The sequence below is a fragment of the Phlebotomus papatasi genome, chromosome 1 (assembly GCF_024763615.1).
Source record: "Phlebotomus papatasi isolate M1 chromosome 1, Ppap_2.1, whole genome shotgun sequence".
Lineage (NCBI taxonomy): Eukaryota > Metazoa > Arthropoda > Insecta > Diptera > Psychodidae > Phlebotomus > Phlebotomus papatasi.
The window spans coordinates 47,623,110-47,641,678 of NC_077222.1; the positions used below are offsets into that span (position 1 = coordinate 47,623,110).

Sequence of the window (18,569 nt, forward strand, 5' to 3'; positions counted from 1 at the left end):
CCATGCCTACATTCCCCTAACATACCTTAGAAGAAAACATTTTTGTTTATTAATATAGGAAATGACTATAATTTTCGATCTATTTAGCTCTAATATATACATTCAAATGTGACATATTAATTTTGATAAGTAAATGATGTCATCAGATTTAAATACTAAGTTATAAATCATTAATTGATTTTTTTGTAATAGTATTTACCTAATTAGAATACTTTATTCTGCTCCAATTAAAAGGAAATACTATTGTGAAATTTCTTATTACTTATTACTCTCAATAATGTGAAGGAAAAACAATAATCGAGAATAGCATATTTAATCTTTCATGTGAGATTACTTAACATTTGAAGTTTCTCTGTAAGGAAAAATACTGTTAGTATGTGAAAGGAGCATTTCTTTCAATGATTTTCTTTTCTTTTATTATATGGTATACTAACATCTATAACTAGTTCAAGATCTCCCAAATGAAAGGTTTGCAAATATTTTGCGTCAGCTAGAGGGCAAAAATCTATTATGCATTAACAATTGGCATATATATTATTTGAAAAGTGAGTTCAACGGGTTCAATGAATCTTGTAACATTTATGTATTAGTTCAGCCAAAAAATTGCATAATTTACGTACAATTTGATACAAGAGAGGGAAAAGAATAATGAGTGCAAAGTCTGAAGTTCGTATAATATGTTATTCAAAACGTTCCCACTTCAGTATTTATGATTATATGGTTTTTAGCTTATCGGAAGACTATTGGGTATTATGTGCGTTTTGATATGTAACACTGTCTGCACAGATAAGGCATTTCAATTGTTTGTTTACATGACCAATGACCTCATGCTTCATTCTTTAGCAGCTATCCGCTCTTTAATAAGCAAATTCCATATGGTTTAATTTCTCTTATGTATCAAATCAATCATCGAAGTGTTATGTTGTTTGAGAAAACTATCAAAGGAAGAAACTTACTCGTCCACATTGCGTAGGACAAATTTGGCGAAAGTGGACAAAATTGATGCTAATATATCCATTTTTGCCTGTGTAAACTGGTCTTGGTTAGAGATGTAATATAAATTCCCAATGGCACGTTTAAACTGTCTTTCACTTTTTTATTCTCGCAGAAAGAAATGTTTTCTCGTTAAAAAATTTCACTTTTACTGCTGTTCACCAAAAATTCATTTGAAAAGCGCAGAGATCAACGCTATACGTCTCGTGGCGCAAATAGCTACTCGAAGACTAAATCTTATGCTGCTGAATGAACATATGGACACCTTCATTGGTATTCATCATTAGGAGGGAATAATTGTTTGGTAAATAACACCGTGGGTGTACAAATATCATATTTTTGCGTATATATGTATATACAGTACACTGATATATAAATTTCCAATATATATATATATATTTATATATATATATATAGATTCATTCACTTGAATGAATGATATTTTCTCATTTCTTTTGTAACCATCCAATATTTGGAAACTGATGCTGAAGGATGAGATAAACTCATGCAGTTACTCACTTCATAAGGACAGGGTTGTTTTGCCAAAGATGTCAACGAATTAAATTTAATTAATAATGCTAATTAATTAAAAAAAATGTAACCTAATGTCTAAAGTGAACTCTATACTTAAAATTAGTATTGACATTATAAATTTATGCAAATGAACCAATAATATCGCACTGCCAAAAATCTCCTTATTTTGAATTTAAACATTTTCACACGAAATTAAGTCACTCAGAAGAAAAGGAAAAGGACCCCAATTTTATGCACAACTTTTTCTCTCTAAATGACACACATGACTGCATGAGCTAAAAGAACATAATTTTTTTCTGAATATAAAAATTTTAATGTTTGTTATCCTAAAATGTATTGAGAGAAACATTTTTGATCAGTAAATTATCAGGTTGTAAAAAATCGATTTGGTTGTTAAATATTTTTATAAAGGGGTGGCAAAGCGTTCCAGGCTTTGTGAATTGCTCGAACTCGTGGCATAGATGCTGTACCTCAAATCAACAATATTGCCGCATTCGCATCATTTATCGTTTACCGGTTCACAACCGATATGAACCGATTTATAAATCACTCAAAACATTGCCCAAAATACCTTAGGAACAATATACAATTACTTTTCTAATAAAAAATTACTTATCGATTCATAATCGGTTTATTGTCGATTCAGAACCGATTCGACCAGTTCAGTTTTATAAAAAAATCCAAAACCTTTTCAACAAGCCCAAACATGATACCATTCAGTTGAGGAATGCGCTCTTTGGAACCTGTTTCACCCTTTAAGGACGAGAGGGTCACACAAAGTCATTTTTTATAACTTTTTAGTGCAAAACACGACTTTGGATGGCCGGAGGAAAAAAATAATTTTTCGAGCACGGGTGACCCAATCATCCTCAACCCTTTAAGAACGAGAGGGTCAAAAATTGGGGATCAGAAAAAATCATTTTATAACTTTTTAGAGCAAAATATGGCTTTAGATTAGAACTCCGTAGGAAAAATATCATTTTTGGGTCATCGGTGACCTAATCGTCCTTAAAGGGTTAAGCTTTGACCTTGAAAAACCGTTATTAGGAATGATTCAATGTTATTTTCGTATAAGAACGAAATAGTCTAATTTAAAAACATGTCCATTATTAAAAAAAATCGCGCGATGCGTATTCGAGTAATCCCGAAAAACATGGTTTTGGAGGGAAAAGGGTAGTCAACAAAAGGGGGGGGGGTACCCCGAAGGTCCTAAATCGCTATATTTTAGCGTTTGGACTCTAGTTTTGATGACAGCCGGACGGGCAAATAGACTAACGAACGAACGGACAAATATAGCTAGACAGCATAAACGTTTAGGCAAAATAAATTAGTAAATTTTTGGACAGTTCTATTAAAATTTTTAGGAAAGAAAAAACAAACTAAATTTAGTGAGTAATGCATCTGGTACACGCTTTTAAATCAGGCAATTTTCATGAAATCAAAATTCATATTCCTTTCTCAAACGCTTTGTATGTCTTTCGCATTCTTTTTTCTGTTGAACATCACAATAAATTCAATTTAAGGTCAATTAAATTGGAGTGAAATGAGTTGAATTCAAATTTTTACTGAGGATTATTATCAAAAATTAACCCAGTACCTCAGCATCACAGCGCTATTATTTCGTTTATTTAACTAATGAGTTCTAATTCATAAATCTGCATTTGTCGTATTTGTATGCGAAATAATTTCAAACATGCCCATATACTAATTTAATGTGTAGAGCTGTGTGAACTCAATTGCTCTACCAAACTTATTGCAGATTACAAAGAAAGAGAAACATTATTTCTTCTTCTTAATTTTTGTTCATTTAATTAATGTAAGAGCTATAATTTATTTATATTTTTGTTCGATAAGTACATCTGCACTGTAGTTGCATTTCAAAGTCTTTACATAACGATTGATGAAATACAGAAAAATTATTGCAAGCTTTTTAGTAAAAGAAAGATAATTCAATTGTTGCGAGTGCAGCGAAAGAGGCAAAACTGACACAATGTGTATTCTTCTTAATTGAATTAAGAAACTAAATCAAATATTTGCAGATTGTTCGCAAACAGTGTTCATATCCGAGAGACTTTTTCTCCTTTTGAAAACAACCATCATAATATACACTCGGTCTTACTAAATAAAAGACAATTTATTAACTACTCTCTGTGTAAATTATCACTCAAGTGTGATTTGAAATAAGACTCTTGGTAGAGAGATTTGCTAAATTTGTACCCTATGGTGTGAAAAATGTGCCAATGAGCCATTAACAATTATCATCAAGCATTGATTTCGTATCAAATTTTCTATTGATACGAAAGCATTGATTTCGTATCAAAATTTCTAGTTGCACAATATTTCTAAATGGATATCTAAATTTGGGGAAAAGTGGAAAAGGAAATGATAAGATTGGACAATCATTGGACTCCATTATCACAATATGCTTGAGGAAGAACCAATATCAATACTAAGAATTGCTTTCAGTTGACCTTTTTTGCGACTCGAAGGCACTCTTCTAAGCTCTAATAAACTGTGCAAAATGTTAAGGATTTTGGTAATTTTCGCGATTCTTATGGGAATTTCTTATGCAGAAAATTGTCCAGAAGGTAGCTAAATTTTCTTTTTCTTCTAGTCATAAAATAGTTATATAGTTATTTTTTTTTGTATTTGTACGAAAGAAAAAAATGTGGTCGTTTGCTATTACTCCAGCTGGGCAGTGTACAGAAGAGCCCCAGCTACTTTTCGTATAAACTACATTGATCCCAAGTACTGCACTCATCTTGTATATACATTTGCCGGATTGAATTTGGATGGAATTATGGATACTCTGGATTATACCAATGATATCACCAATGGTGGCTACCGAGATTTCACAGGAATCAAAGAAAAGTATCCGTGTGTGAAGACTCTTTTGGCCATTGGTGGCTGGAATGAGGGATCTGAAAAATATTCTCTCATGGTGGAAACTGAAGAGTCTAGGGAGTACTTTGTGAGTCGTGTAATGCGATATCTTGTGCAATTTGGTTTTGACGGTCTAGATATTGATTGGGAATATCCAGGACATCGTGGTGGAATTCCAGAAGATAAGGAAAATTTCACAAAGTTGCTGGAAATGCTAAAGGAGCGATTGAAGCCACGGAATCGACTTCTTACAGCTGCATTGGCTGCTCCAGTTGGAATTATTAAAGATGCTTATGATGTTCAGGAAGTGTGTAAATACCTAGATCTAGTTATGATAATGGGATACGATATGAACGAGACTAACAAGACAAGTACCCATGCACCGCTAAAGCGAGAATCTTCAGAATCAAATACAAGATCTACAGTTGATGATGCAGTTCAGTTCTACAGTAGTAATGGATGTGACAGGAAACAACTTGTAATTGGCATTCCTGCATACGGAAAGTCTTATACTTTGGCAGATAAAACAAGACATGGCATTGGAAACAATGTTCTGGGGCCAGGGAAGGCAGGGCCATACCTTATGGAGCCAGGATTTCTAGGCTACAATGAAATCTGTGAATCACTTACCCAGGCACAATGGACAACGGTGCATCTCAAGAACAATGCCATGAAGTATTCCTACAATGACGATCAATGGGTGAGCTACGATGACGCTGAAACTGTAGCGGTCAAGGTAAGCTCATCCAGTAAATAATAAACTCATTACAGTAGTAAACCATTATCATGTTGGATTTACATTAAGTTTATGTGGAATTTTATTACATCATAATACATTATGTTTTTATGTTTTACAAGATCTTTTATAATGGTATAAAATGTCACTTTTTACACACTTTCTTACTGAAACAAACAGAATAATAACATTCTTTCGGAATTTGTAATTCAAATATCGCATTTAGGCTTCACCAAAAACTGTGATTAAATTAAAGCTGAGATTAAAGTTGACTTTATGCTCTTGCTTCCGGTCCTGAATCCGATCGGAGAGATTAAAGAAAAAAAAGTGAGACTAAAGTCTTGATAAAAGTAAATAAAAAAGGATCCCTGCTACACCGCAAAAATAATTTCTCTTTATTTAATAATTTAAATCGTAATTACGAGTTCAAGGTCCACCTAAAAATCTTTCTCGTTTCACTTTTTTTTGTATTTACTGCTTCACAGTCAACTTAAGAACCGATTTTCTGATCACCTAAAAATTTGCTCAAATTGTGTAGAAGTAATTTGGGAAAAAAAACGGTTTATGTAATCGTCTCAAAGTTAGCCGGAATTCTAACTAAGACCTTTCCAAAGAACTCAAACTTGTATTAATCGGTTGAGTGAGAAATGCGCTATCTAGAGTCTTTTTTAACTTTAACAATGAATCCCTAAATATAGAAAATTTTCAAGAGCATTTTTTATAGAGAATCCGGGGCAGTATTAGTCAGCAAATGAAACTTTTTTGTGCTTATAATTTGTAAAAATAAGTTTAAATCAGACTGAGAAAGATTTCAATGAATTGGTAGGGATACTGTGAATAAATATTATAGTATTTTCTCAATGTAGGGGAGACTGGGGCAAAAAGTCACAAAAATGGACATTTTATTTTTTTACAAGCTACTCGAGCGCTTCAAAAATTTCTAATTAGCGCAGTTTTATAGGACATTTACCGCTCTACAACTCTGTGAAAGTAATTTTCCTCTATTTTGTAAGAAAATACGTTTATCGAGCCAACTTCTTAAAAGGTAATTTTGTGACTATTCTCAAAAATGCTGGGGCAAATAGTACCAGACATTGGGTATTATCATATTTTGATTCGCTTCATTACGGGTTTCCGTAAATTTGAAAAAAAATACCTAGAGGACATATTTTCTTAGAAAATTTATTCATCTACACCTTTGTAAAACACCGTTTTCTCACCGAGAAAAGTGAGAAAACGGGAAAAGCGCTTTTCAAGCTATTTTAGAAAAAAAAAACACACAAAAGACTGCAAATAGTTTGACCAATTTAAACAACAAGCGGCGAAACATGATAATGACGTTTCTTTTCGCCGTGAGACATTAGGAATTTTGCTTCGCTTTTTTGTTACTTTTTGCTCTATAACTTTTGTTACTTTTTTTCCCAAGTGGCCATTTTTAATAAAATGATTTCTGGAGAAAAGAACTTTTGTAAAATTCTAAATATTCTAATACTATATATTATTCTAAAAATAATATATTATTCTAAATATCTAAAATTCTTAATGAGGGGTCTCTTGAACACTTTTTGTCGCTATCTTAAACCGCTTAGTTTCTAGGTCTGGTAACATGCGAACAAACGAATCGACAGCGAGACATTTTTCAAGCTCTGTAGCACCACCGATAATGAAGAGTAGAGCACCAAACCAAAAATATTCTATCATTGTCTTATGAGTGTTTTCAAATTGTAAATTTAATTGTAATAATATTTTTTTACAATATATTCGGCAATATATTTTGTACTTTGGTAATTTTATAAAGAATCATGATTTAATATGTTATTAAAAGGACTGAAAAGAGATAAATTTGAAAACCGTTATTATAATCTATCAATCCTTTCAATGTTTAGAAGTTATTAACACTATGAAAGACCTTGCATCTATTGATAAAATTATAAAAATTAAACAATTAAAAATTAATTACTACGATATTTTAAGTGTTCGGTCTTTATGCCACAGGCACACCTTTTAGATCAGGAAAATTTCATGAAACCAAAATTCACATAACTTTTTTTCTCACACGTTTTGCATATGTCTATTTCATTCTTTCGCACTCAAAATTAGATTGCACTAAATTTAATTTAGTCTGATGTTTAAAAGAAGATGAGTCCGAAAGAGTGGGATAGACATATGCAAAATGTTTGAGGAAGAAAGAATTTCGATTACGTGAAATATTCTTGATCTAAAAGGTGTGCCGGAGCCATTAAAAACAAATAAGATTTAAATTTAAATTATGTAATGAAATCCACGCTCTTTTATATTTTTTGTTTCAAAACCTTAGAAAATTTTAAAACAATAATTTAAATTTATTCTGGTATCTTAATTAAAAAAAATGCATTTTTTTCTTTCTTATAAACTGCTGCGCTTAAAGTGACTTTCATGCAATACGTCATTCAGGTGAAATATTCTTCCCCTCAATGAACCAATAAAATTAAATAAATCATATTATTAAATTGTGTCTATTTTAATTTATTAGTCCCATCTGTAACTTACAGGATATTAGTATTTTTTGTTTATCAACTTAAAAAAATAATAATCTCAAAATGCAAATTGTGATCCAGAGGTGAACTGCCCCACCTTTCCCTATTGCCATTTCGTACATGCCAAAATGAATCAAGCGTGCACGTTTTAGCTTTAGAATTTTAGAGATATAGAAATAAAGTTTTTTAACACTCTCGAACTCATAGGAAAAAGTGTCGTGCGAACGAGAACACGCATTTCTCAGTTTATTCCACCCAGCGAACATGGTGAGTGATTTCATTATCTGTGAACAATATTTTGTTGAGTACGGCAATTGGCGTTCATTGGCAGTGCAATTTATTTTTAAATTATGGTTCGTAATAGATATGACCCACTATGAACTGATTTATAAAACTTAAAAGGCAAAAAAATAGAAACAAAAAAAAATCAGTTAAAAAATGCTGAGCTGTTCGCTAATTTATGCTGAATATCAAGCGATACTCGCGATCGTAGCGGCGATTAGGCAAAGCTTGTTGAAGTCAATGTCTTGTTTCATGGTGACAGTAGCATATTTTCATACAGTTTGCTCCAGAAAAAGCAGATTTTACTACATTTTGCATAAAACGCAGGTAAGCGAGCATGAATATTAATAAAGAAAGAGCACTATGTAAAAATATTTTGCGGAATATTAGTTAATATGGTCAAATACTTTTTGGAATGTGATAATGAGTTTCAACTTTGTTATTACGCACTTAAATTTATCATATCCTTTATCGCATCCTGAGGATGTGCAAAATCAAGAAGAGGACGCTTCTCTGAGTATATCCAGTGACCCATTGGGTCACTGAATCACGTGGATTATTACTAATTAGTGACTTATTGATAATGTTGAGCATTCTTTTTCTTCCGGACAATTCCAATATTCTCAAACCAATTTAGGTAGAGCTCTAACTTCTCTTCAAATCATTGTCCGGAAGTATAAATTGCACAGGAAGACGTCCCTCTGAACATGAATAGTGCACCAATTACGCGAATTATTGATTTCTATTATTATCTTGAGAATTTTCCATTCGAATTGAGTAATTTATTTCTCTCATAATATTTGTCCGGAAATGAGAAATCCATAAGGGAATGCTCCAGTGAAATAAATTATTTGATTGACTAAAATATTTTAAAATTTTGAAAATCTTTTACATTAATATTTCTATCTTTTTGTAGATAAGGCAAAACTACGATCAAAAAGAGAATATCTTGAGTTATCAAAATCCCAATATAATCGGGATTTGAATCATTTTATCAAAGAGAGTGAGAACGCAGAGTCCATGGAACCAATTTCTGGGCTATCTCAGGAAAGTCATTTAGAATCCATCGTGAAGAATGAACCTGAAGACATCTCAGACTCTGTAACATTTCCTGAGACTATTGAGGGAAATCTTCAGTATCCATCAGGAAGTCATTCCGTATCGATGGTGAAGAGTGAACCCGAAGAAGGAACAGACAACTCTGGAGAAAATCCTTTTGGACTTGAGAAATTTTTCGTCACTTATGTCAACAAGTCGACAAAGCCGAGCTGCAGCAAAACTTCGGCTAGGAATAGGAATACTGATAAGACTGATGAGACACTAAGCGATGAAGAGAACACAAAATTGGAAGATTGCTGCTGCAAACATGTCCAGTACATTTATCACCAATTGAGAAAAAATGATGTAGGGAGACAAAAGCATAAGAGCATCCTCAAAAAGCTACCTCTGCAAACCAAGGAAGAGCTGGAAGAATTTGATAAATCTTTGTTTGTGCAGAGCAACAAGGAGGCATTCGTAAGTGAAGAAAACTTTATTCTGTAATAAAATATGACATAAAAATTAGATATATATAAAAAAAACATATAAAAATGTTTTTTTTTTTAAATATATTTTACAGAGGTACATTGCATCAAATTTGACCCTCAAGCAATTTCTTAGTGACGACGTTGTCCTGGAAATGAAGTTTACTGGAAAAGACTCCAAAAAAGGCTTGAAAGATTATTATTTTTACAGGATTTGGAAAGGTACCTGTTTTAACTTTATTTTATTTGATTGGAATGTGATTTTTTGTGAGATCATCAACACAATCAGTATCATACTTTTATTTTTCAGAAGCATCGACGTCTCAGGATTTTCCAGAAATATTCAAGGCCCAAATGAGAGCTGCAAAGTCCAGGCAGTACACTGCAAAACATAAGGAAAAACTCCGAGAAAAACAGCAATAATGACGATATTACAAAATCACTGAGAGGACTCTGGATTGATTTATGAACTGTTGATTTATTTGAAATTATGTGAACTGAAATTTGTAGCTTTTGAAATAAAAAAAATCATCGAAACGAAATGTTCAATTAATAAATCCGAACATAAATTTAATTCAATTCAATTTATTTAAAAAAAAACCACTACAAACAGGGTACAACCCTCTTACAAATGCGTGGCAAGCAAATATACAAAAGAAAAGAAAATTTTTAAAAGAAAAAGAAGAAAGAAAGAGTAAAAGAAAAGATAGAAAGGCAAAGAATTGAGAAAGAAAAAAATGTCACTCAATATCAATATTTAGTTACTTTAATATTAAATTTCATAAAATATTTTAGAGAAATGGTGTTCTCTGATTGGCCAAAGCATTAAAAGTTTTAGAACTTTAGCAAATCAGGAGAAGACATTTTTTCTTGGATCACATAAATACATATATCTATGTAACACCGGTGTCCCACTCGTCCTTAATGGGATAAATAATTTCAAAAATCTCAAATTAATCTCAATCAAATTACAGTGTGTGAACCAAATTAGTAATAGAAAACTTTTTTATTTTATTACACTGAGAGAAATCCGAAAAAGTTAAAATAACATTCTGGAAATGTTAATTTTATCCTGCAGTATTGATCCGAAATCGGTGTAAATATTACCCTTTTTAGGTGTATTAGGGGTTAAAGTTACCTTTTTCATGTTGATTTTACCCTTAAAAATGTGTAAAATTAACATTAAAAATGTTGATATATTTTTACACCTAAAAAGTGTTAAAGTTATGACGAAAAAAAGTTAATCGCACCCTCTTTTTTTCTCAGTGTATGACTGAATATAGCCTAGATAGAAAATCGATTTATTTTTGTAAATAAGTAAAGCAAGAATTGTGTACAAAAAATTTCAAAAAGTGCTATAATTTAGCTAATTGAGCGTAATATAATACTTCGATTGACAAAATATCTTAGCTATACTATTGCGTTTCCTGTTAATTATTAATATTATTAATTATCCTATTAATTATTTTATTACATGTGGATGATGCTTAAGTTTTCCGCCGCGAATACTGATCAGCATTCCATTTTTTTGTGATATAGGTAGTTGTAAAGATCCGTCGAGTTTTTTGATCCTCCAAAACTCCCCCTTCCACCACTCGAGAACCACTTTCTTCAACACATCTTCTTGTTTCAGACGATTTCTTTGAGAAATATTAGTAAGTCTATTAGCTGTTCGTTCGATCATTGTCACACATATGAGACATTCAGAGCAGAGGTGGACTGGTTTTAGGGAAATGCATACAAAGGAGACCACTTCTGCTCTGAGCGTCTCATATAGAGGTTTAAACGGTTAGAGATAGAGACTTGGGACCTTCAAGGGACCTCCCGATAAGTTAAATTCAAAAATCATTAACACGGCCTCCATTTTTTCCCACTACTCCTCCAAAACGTGTCGTGCAATTTTTTTTAATTTTTGGATCAGTTCTAGTGATTGCCTAGGTGCACATTTAGTCCACATACGAAAAGGGACAGATAATCCTAACCGGCTTATGTAGGTGAGATTCTTAACGTGAGCTAACTCGGAGTGCATGCAAATTCGATTTAGAGCTGAAATTGTGAGTCGCCATTCAGTTATCTTGAATCAAATTCGTAAAATTATACAAATTTTGTATTTAAATAAAAATATCAAGGATTTGGATGAACTGGCACAAAAGTGATATATGGGTGAAATGTAGACCAGAATGTTCTCTATAATTTTCCTATAGAACATGATCTCATCGATTACTCAGAAGCCAAGATAAGCGAGGTTTTTTGTTTCTTAACTTGTTTTTTCATCCAGAGTGCCCCAAGTAGTCATTTGTTGAACTTCAACTATATCAAAGAATTGTTGTATTTTGTGGGACTTTCCATTTAATTAAAACCCTATTTTAAGTGTCTTTGTGGAGTAGAGGCAGTCAAATTGGCATCTGAGTGATTTCAAAGCGTTATTATAGGAAAAATCATTTTTTCACACTTAAACGGCAAAATCGGAGTGATAGCGTAGTCTGAGCGGAAAATGATGTATGGACGAAATGTAGAGACAAATGTTCTCTACAATTACGTCGAAGTAATCATCAAAATCGGTTCAGCGACAGTTGAGATAATTGAAGTTATGTGATATTGAAATTGGTTTTTCGACTGTGGCGCCCATGGTGTTGGTCCCACGAAGTTCAAATATTCTAGAAAGTTGTAGCATTTGGTGAGATCTTTCGTTTAAGCCCTTATTCATCAAAATCGGTCACATAGAACCGGAGATATGATTTTTTGAATTTTGTGAACTTTGACCCCTGATATCTCCGGTTCTATTGAAACCACAGCGTACTTACGCACCATTTTGGAAACGTCCTAGACTGGGCTACAACATACTAAAATTTCATTAACTTGCACAAAGGAATTTTTGAGAAAAATAATTTTGAATTTCGATGAATTTTGACGCTATCGCAGCGCCACCTATGGGGACTTTTTGAACTTCCATCTGAAAGTGCTCATCGATACGAAACCAAAAAGGTAAAATTTAGGCCGCTATGTTAATTAGAACCGGAGATAGACGCCGGTCAATATTCGAACTTTGACCCCTTATAGCTCGGGTCAGGGGTTATGGATCGACTTAAGGTTTTTTTTTGTTTGATAGGTATAATCAACGGCTACAACATACTAAAATTTCAGCCCGATTGCATAAGGAATTTTTGAGTTATTTAATTTTTAAGATTTAAAAATTTTCTTTTTAATAATAGCGCCCCTAGCGGTAGTTTTACGAACTTGCGATGTTAGAAAGGGAAGTGGGATTTAATGAGAGCTTTCCAAAAAGCCCCCATTTTTTAAATTCTGACAATTAAAACAGGAGTTATGGCCATTTTAAGAATTTTTTTTGGACCCTTATAGCTCGGGTCAGGGGGGTCGGGGGACCTTAAGTTTAGTATTGATGGAAAGCTCTAAGGCCCAGCTATAACATTCTAAAATTTGAGCCCGATCGATGCCATAGGGGCGGAGCCATTAAGAAAACAAAAAAAGGGGGGGTATTCAAAATGGCGGAAGGAGGGGTGGGGGGTGGGGGGTCAATGCACCAAGTTGCAATTTTCATACGATATATAACCTTTGCCGAAAACCGCAAGTCGATATCTCTTTTAGTTTAGGAGCTATTAAGCTCCAAAGAGCGGCCGGACGGACGGACGGACGGACGGACGGACGGGAACGGTTTTTAGCCATCCATATATTCGTGATCAGGAAGTGTCAAAACACATTCTGGCAAAGTTTGGGGCCAATCGGAGGACATGAGATTTTGTTAGGATTATAGTACTTAGGTGAGATTGTTAAGAATCTCACCTAAAACCTTTTAAGTATTTCTAATATTAGGGGAGACTGGGGTAAAAAGTCACAAGTCGAAAATTTCATAATTCAATATCTTCCAAGATAAAAGAGATAGCGGCTTCAAATTTTTTCCTTAGATAGCTTCCATGGACCTTCTTCAATGTCGTAAGTTTCTTAGAATTCGAACAGGGGATTTAGAAAATATAAAATATTGAAATTTTTAGGCCTGTTTTTGAAATATTTTTATTCCAAGAGATATCAATTTTTACCTACTTAATTTCCAAAATTGATGCACTGGCGAATATTTCCTAAATGATTTGGATTCCCTGATTACGAATCCACTATCCGTTTTAGCTTTTTCCAAATATTCTTCTCTCCAGAAATCTTTTTCTTAAAAATGACCACTTGGGGTAAAAAGTATCAAAAGGTATGGGGCAGAAAGTAACAAAAACTGAAGCAATTCCTGATGTCTCACGGCGAAAAGAAACGTCATTCATTGCCATGTGTTGCCGCTTGTTGTTTATTTTGCATGGGTCAAACAATTTGCAGTTTTATTGGAATAATGCTCAACGCACAATAACTATTGTTTTGTAAACATGTTTTTGACATTTCAATGAGAGTGAGTGAGATCTAGATATAGTCATCTCGCTCACCCTCATGGGAAATTTAGAAAACATGTTTACAAACAAAAGTTATTGTGCGCTGGACATAATACTCATGAATCACAGAACTGTGATTCGTTACCTCATTCCCCTTAGCCCATCAACCATCGATGTTCTCTGAATTACTCCCCGATTGAGAAGTTTTGCCTGGTTCTCCACTTGATCATCGTGCTCATTTTTTTGTGAGACACAGAAGCAATTGAACACCCCGGATACCCCATGGAACCTAAAAAGATTGCGATGACACGTTGAGAATCTGCATTCCTCCGTTTATAGGCATCAACTATATTATATAGCACTACTGAATGGACACACATAGTTAAATTGAGTGGCATATACTATGAAAAAACTATTTTGCACTAGCACTTCTTCCTTTTTCTAATTTGTTTTTATTTTGCACTTAAGTGACGTTTACTCGGCAACTCTTCGGCAGATTTCGTCAAATACATCTCGCCCAATTCGCCATTTTCGCCTTTTCAGAATGGTTAAATAGAATTTTCTTGCCAAAAAAAGCCTTTGGAAAATAAATTTTAAAAAGGCTTTTCTCGTTCAGATAGGAAAAACTCTGTTGCACAAAGGTGTAGAGAAATAAACATCCTATGAAAATATGTCATCTAGGCATTTTTTAATGTTATGGGAGCCCGTAATAAAGGGTATCAAAATGTGATAATTTTACCCCATGCCTGATACTATTTGCCCCAGCATTTTTGAGAATGGTCACAAAATCACCTTTTAGAAATCGGCTCAATAAACGTATTTCCTTACAAAATAGAGGAAAAATTACTTCCACAAAGTTGTAGAGCGGTAAATTTCCTATAAAACTGTGCTAATTAGAAATTTCTGAAGCGCTCGAGTAGCTTGTAAAAAAATAAAATATCCGTTTTGTGACTTTTTACCCCAGTCTCCCCTAGTTTTAAAAGTCAAAAGTCATGTAGATATAGCGCATTTCTTAATCGAATGGGGTCATTTTCGATCTCCTTGGAAACTGTAATTTCTGAAAAAAGTCTAATTCATGAATACGTAACTTATATTTACGTACGAATTGAAGTGCTGCACTAGTTTATTATGCCAGACTTTCTTAGGGAAGTTAGGTGGGTCAAAAAACACCATATTTTTCTCTAATAGTTTTTCAACTATTTAACATAATAAAAATTTTTTTACTCAAGCTGCTGTTAGCCATATAAAAATACTACATTTAAAGTATATTTTCTGAAATTTTTATTTAAAAATTTTAGGGCAGAATCACATTGACAGTAAAATGCTCACAGTATTTCGTTAATTTACGCATTTTCATTGCAATTCTTATGCAAATTCTCGATTACCGTATTATCTTATCTCATACTCGGTGTCCCAAAGTGAATAAAATATAAGAATATTGAAGAAATAAGACGAAAATTGGATAAACGGTGAGGAAAAAAATGTACGACTAATTTCTCTTGCTGTTTTTTTTTTGCTGACCGTTTATCAAATTTTCGTTTTATTTCTTCAATTTTCTTATATTATTTTCACTTTGGGACACCGAGTATGAAATAAGGTAATACGGTAATGGAAAATTTGCGTAAAAATTCCAATGAAAATGCGTAAATTAACGAAATACTGTGAGCATTTTACTGTCAATGTGAGTCTGCCCTAAAATTTTTAAATAAAAATCTCAGAAAATATACTTTAAATGTAGTATTTTTATATGGCTAACAGCAGCTTGAGTAAAATAATTTTTTTTTATGTTAAATGGTTGAAAAACTATTGGAGAAAAATATGCTGTTTTTTGACCCACCTAACTATTAACGTAACGTAATTAACGAAATACGGTGAGGCTATGGCGAGCATTTTATTGTAAATGTGATTCTGCCCTTAATTATTCATCGCCTTGGAACTGATTTACGAAGACTTTAGCGCAAAAAACATACTTTTCGGTGAACAAGATTGCTATAAGAGTAGATTCATTTGAAATCCAAAAAGCAAATATTTCCTGTTAGCTAATACGGCTAATAAGTTAAGCTAGTGCTCGAAAGATTTTTGAAAAAAATAAAATTTGAATTTTTGGGAGAATTTTATACGAAAAAAGGTCATTTTTGACGTATTTTACACCATATTATTCATCTTGTAGAATAACTTGTGATCTTTTATGATCAAGTATAAACATAAAATTCTTTTTCTATATTCTCTGAAAATTTTATTCACTGAAAATTATTTATTTTTCAAAAAGAAACTCAAAAAAATCACGTCTCAATAGGGTAAAGTGGTACAAGTTGGACCATGGTACAAGTTGGACAATGCAATGGTACAAATTGGACAGGGCTTTTTTTTTGATCAATTTAGTACTTCATTTTTATTTGTATATTTTTAATGCTTTAGTTTTCTAATTTGGTTCCTTGTGCTTAAAAAAATAGTACTGTATTTATCAAGAAAAAAGCCATGTCCAACTTGTACCGGCGAATTATCCAACTTGTATCACTTTACCCTAGCTAAATTTTGAAAATTTTTAACTCATAAATTGTAGTTTAATTGTTGTACTTTTACATGTCTAACTAAGAGTTTGAATGAAATAACTTTTTTTATTATGGTGAAAAATATATTTCGAAAATATATTTTGCTTTTTTTAGTCTTCATTATCCACGTAACCTCTTAACCCATTCAATCAATGTACCAGAAATACTTGAGATAGACTGTTCATATTTTGGGATTAGTTTCCTACAGATCAATAGTACATTTTTTTGAAAAGAAAAAAATTTTATCTGTTATGGGGTGCGGGGAGCTCCTGTCAAACACACGTCTTAACGGTTACTGAATTTAAATTCTTTACATTAACCCTCTAACGGTGTTTTCTTTAATATGCGAAAAAAGTTCTAAAACAATATTTTCTAGGATAATTATGATCCAATAAAGTCGAAAAAACCATCCATTCTTCATTATCTCTTTTAGTTTAGGCGCTAGGTGAGAAAATATAAAATTTTTTTGAAACTCTTTGCTTCTAAAATTCACAATTTTAGTTTTTTCAAATTTTTTAAATAAAATATACAAAGTAGAATGACATATCTTTCAGTAAAAAATAAATTTATTTTAGTCAGATAACTTTAAATCGGTATTTTTATGGAAATTGGAAATGAGTTTTTTTGCACTAATATTTTTTGTTGCTTTTTCTCTGACCTGTCACACAAAACTGGGAATAGCAACAAAACGAAGAGTCAAAATGAGTTCAAACTTTCAAGAGATGTTTATAAGACTATTACCGAGAACACTATATAGTACTTTAAAATAAATAAAACCTTTATTGTCGCTGTAAATGTGATTTTTGTGAAGACCGCCTGGAGGCGGTCTTACCCGTTAGAGGGTTAATTTCAATAAAAATTCAATTGATTTAGATAGAGCAATAATTCAAGAAAACAAATTGGCAACCAGAATTCAAATCAGGAAAGAGGATGAAGGCCAATTTTAACAATTTCGACGGGATGTCGAATTTTTCGTCCGCCATTCTGAGCAAAATTTTTGCATGACCTTCCGCGAAGCAAGAAAAGAACAACAAAATGTATTTCTTTTTCTATCGGGCTATTTTTTTCCAAGTAATTGAAGGATTAAAGTAACTAAAAATCCATTCCCGACAGCAATTCGAATATCCATTACCCAGGAATAAATCATCTAAAAGCACTCAATTTGCGTATGATGTATAATACCATGGTAAGAAATGGGTTAATGTTGAGAAAGAAATTTTTGGGCAACCGATGACCCACTCGTGTTTAAAAATTTAAAGGATTAATTGTCTCATTTTTTCCAGAAGATATTTTTTGTCATCGCACACTAACTTAATGTTACATAGAGAACCACTACCATTCATGCTTCCAGTCTTTATATTAATTTTGACTTACAATGCAATATTTACAAGAAAGCTATAAAAATAGGAAAAAAAATAGAAATAAAATCATTCAATTCGTGTTAGTAATAACTTCTATAAGCCATAATAAATGTAGTAATAGCAATGCTGGTAAAAAGTGTAATATCGCCAGAAAGTGCATCTCATTTTTTTCTGGAAACATGTTACGTGTATTCATGCTTAGTTGGAATAGCAATATTATTATGATGTAACTAAAATTCAATGCCTAGGCGTCTACACATTGGGAGCAATTTTCGTCAAAAATTGCATTTTTGACAGAAATTTGACGTTTCCCCCTACAACGCTGTAGGGAATTTCCTTCAAAAAAGCAATTTTTGACAAAAATTTCTCCCAATGTATAGAGTCTATTACATTCAATGTCCAAAAACAATTTAAGTATTTCAATTTTTTTAATATATATATTTTTTCTTTTGCAGTCACGATACGCAAAGACAGAAGGATTGGCCGGTGTGATGATTTGGACAATAGACACAGATGATTTCCACGGAGATTGCAACAAACAGGCTTTTCCGCTACTTCTGGCAGTCAATAAAGCTCTTGGACGTCTCTAAAACTTCTATATACTTATCAAGCGAAATGACTTGTTGACTTTATGGATTTTATAAAAATTATAATTATAAAAAAATAAAATCACAAATGGATTTATCAATGAAGATCATACACATGATGCGTGAAAATTATTGCCATTGCACATGAGGAAAATTCTTGACACTGATCCCAATTATAAGATTCTAATTTTAGTGCTACTTCAACACGATGATGTTG

General features: G+C 32.5%; 3 protein-coding genes across 7 annotated transcripts in view; 2 read left to right on the forward strand and 1 right to left on the reverse strand.

Annotated features, from left to right (window-relative positions):
* Positions 1-1,225, reverse strand: part of LOC129799491 (fatty-acid amide hydrolase 2-B) — a 13,357-nt gene extending 12,132 nt beyond the window's left edge. The window contains exon 1 of the mRNA XM_055843432.1: positions 957-1,225. Coding sequence (XP_055699407.1) covers positions 957-1,018 — 62 coding nt within the window. The 5' untranslated portion in view covers positions 1,019-1,225. The remainder of the gene's footprint in view (positions 1-956) is intronic.
* LOC129799493 (acidic mammalian chitinase-like) overlaps positions 1-18,474 on the forward strand; it is a 27,190-nt gene extending 8,716 nt beyond the window's left edge. Inside the window, exons 1-4 of one of the 5 annotated variants that reach the window (XM_055843440.1) lie at positions 1,173-1,297; positions 3,857-4,115; positions 4,188-5,146; positions 18,221-18,474. In XM_055843440.1, coding sequence (XP_055699415.1) covers positions 4,049-4,115; positions 4,188-5,146; positions 18,221-18,355 — 1,161 coding nt within the window. In that variant the 5' untranslated portion in view covers positions 1,173-1,297; positions 3,857-4,048 and the 3' untranslated portion in view covers positions 18,356-18,474. Of the gene's footprint in view, positions 1-1,172; positions 1,298-2,961; positions 4,116-4,187; positions 5,147-7,553; positions 7,580-18,220 lie in introns of those variants that run through there. The other 4 variants (XM_055843444.1, XM_055843441.1, XM_055843439.1 and 1 more) reach the window with 4 other exon arrangements.
* On the forward strand, positions 8,151-10,010 carry LOC129799500 (uncharacterized). The gene is made up of 4 exons (XM_055843452.1): positions 8,151-8,271; positions 8,861-9,459; positions 9,563-9,689; positions 9,778-10,010. The coding sequence occupies exons 2-4, from the start codon at positions 8,965-8,967 to the stop codon at positions 9,888-9,890; spliced, it is 735 nt and encodes a 244-aa protein (XP_055699427.1). The 5' UTR covers positions 8,151-8,271; positions 8,861-8,964; the 3' UTR covers positions 9,891-10,010.
* Positions 18,475-18,569: the final 95 nt, after the last annotated feature.

Coding starts and splice junctions, on each gene's coding strand:
- LOC129799500 (XM_055843452.1), top strand. CDS start 8,965: ATGGAACCAATTTCTGGGCTATCTCAGGAAAGTCATTTAGAATCCATC. Junction 9,460..9,562: donor AGAGCAACAAGGAGGCATTC/GTAAGTGAAGAA, acceptor TATATTTTACAG/AGGTACATTGCATCAAATTT. Junction 9,690..9,777: donor TTTTTACAGGATTTGGAAAG/GTACCTGTTTTA, acceptor TTTATTTTTCAG/AAGCATCGACGTCTCAGGAT.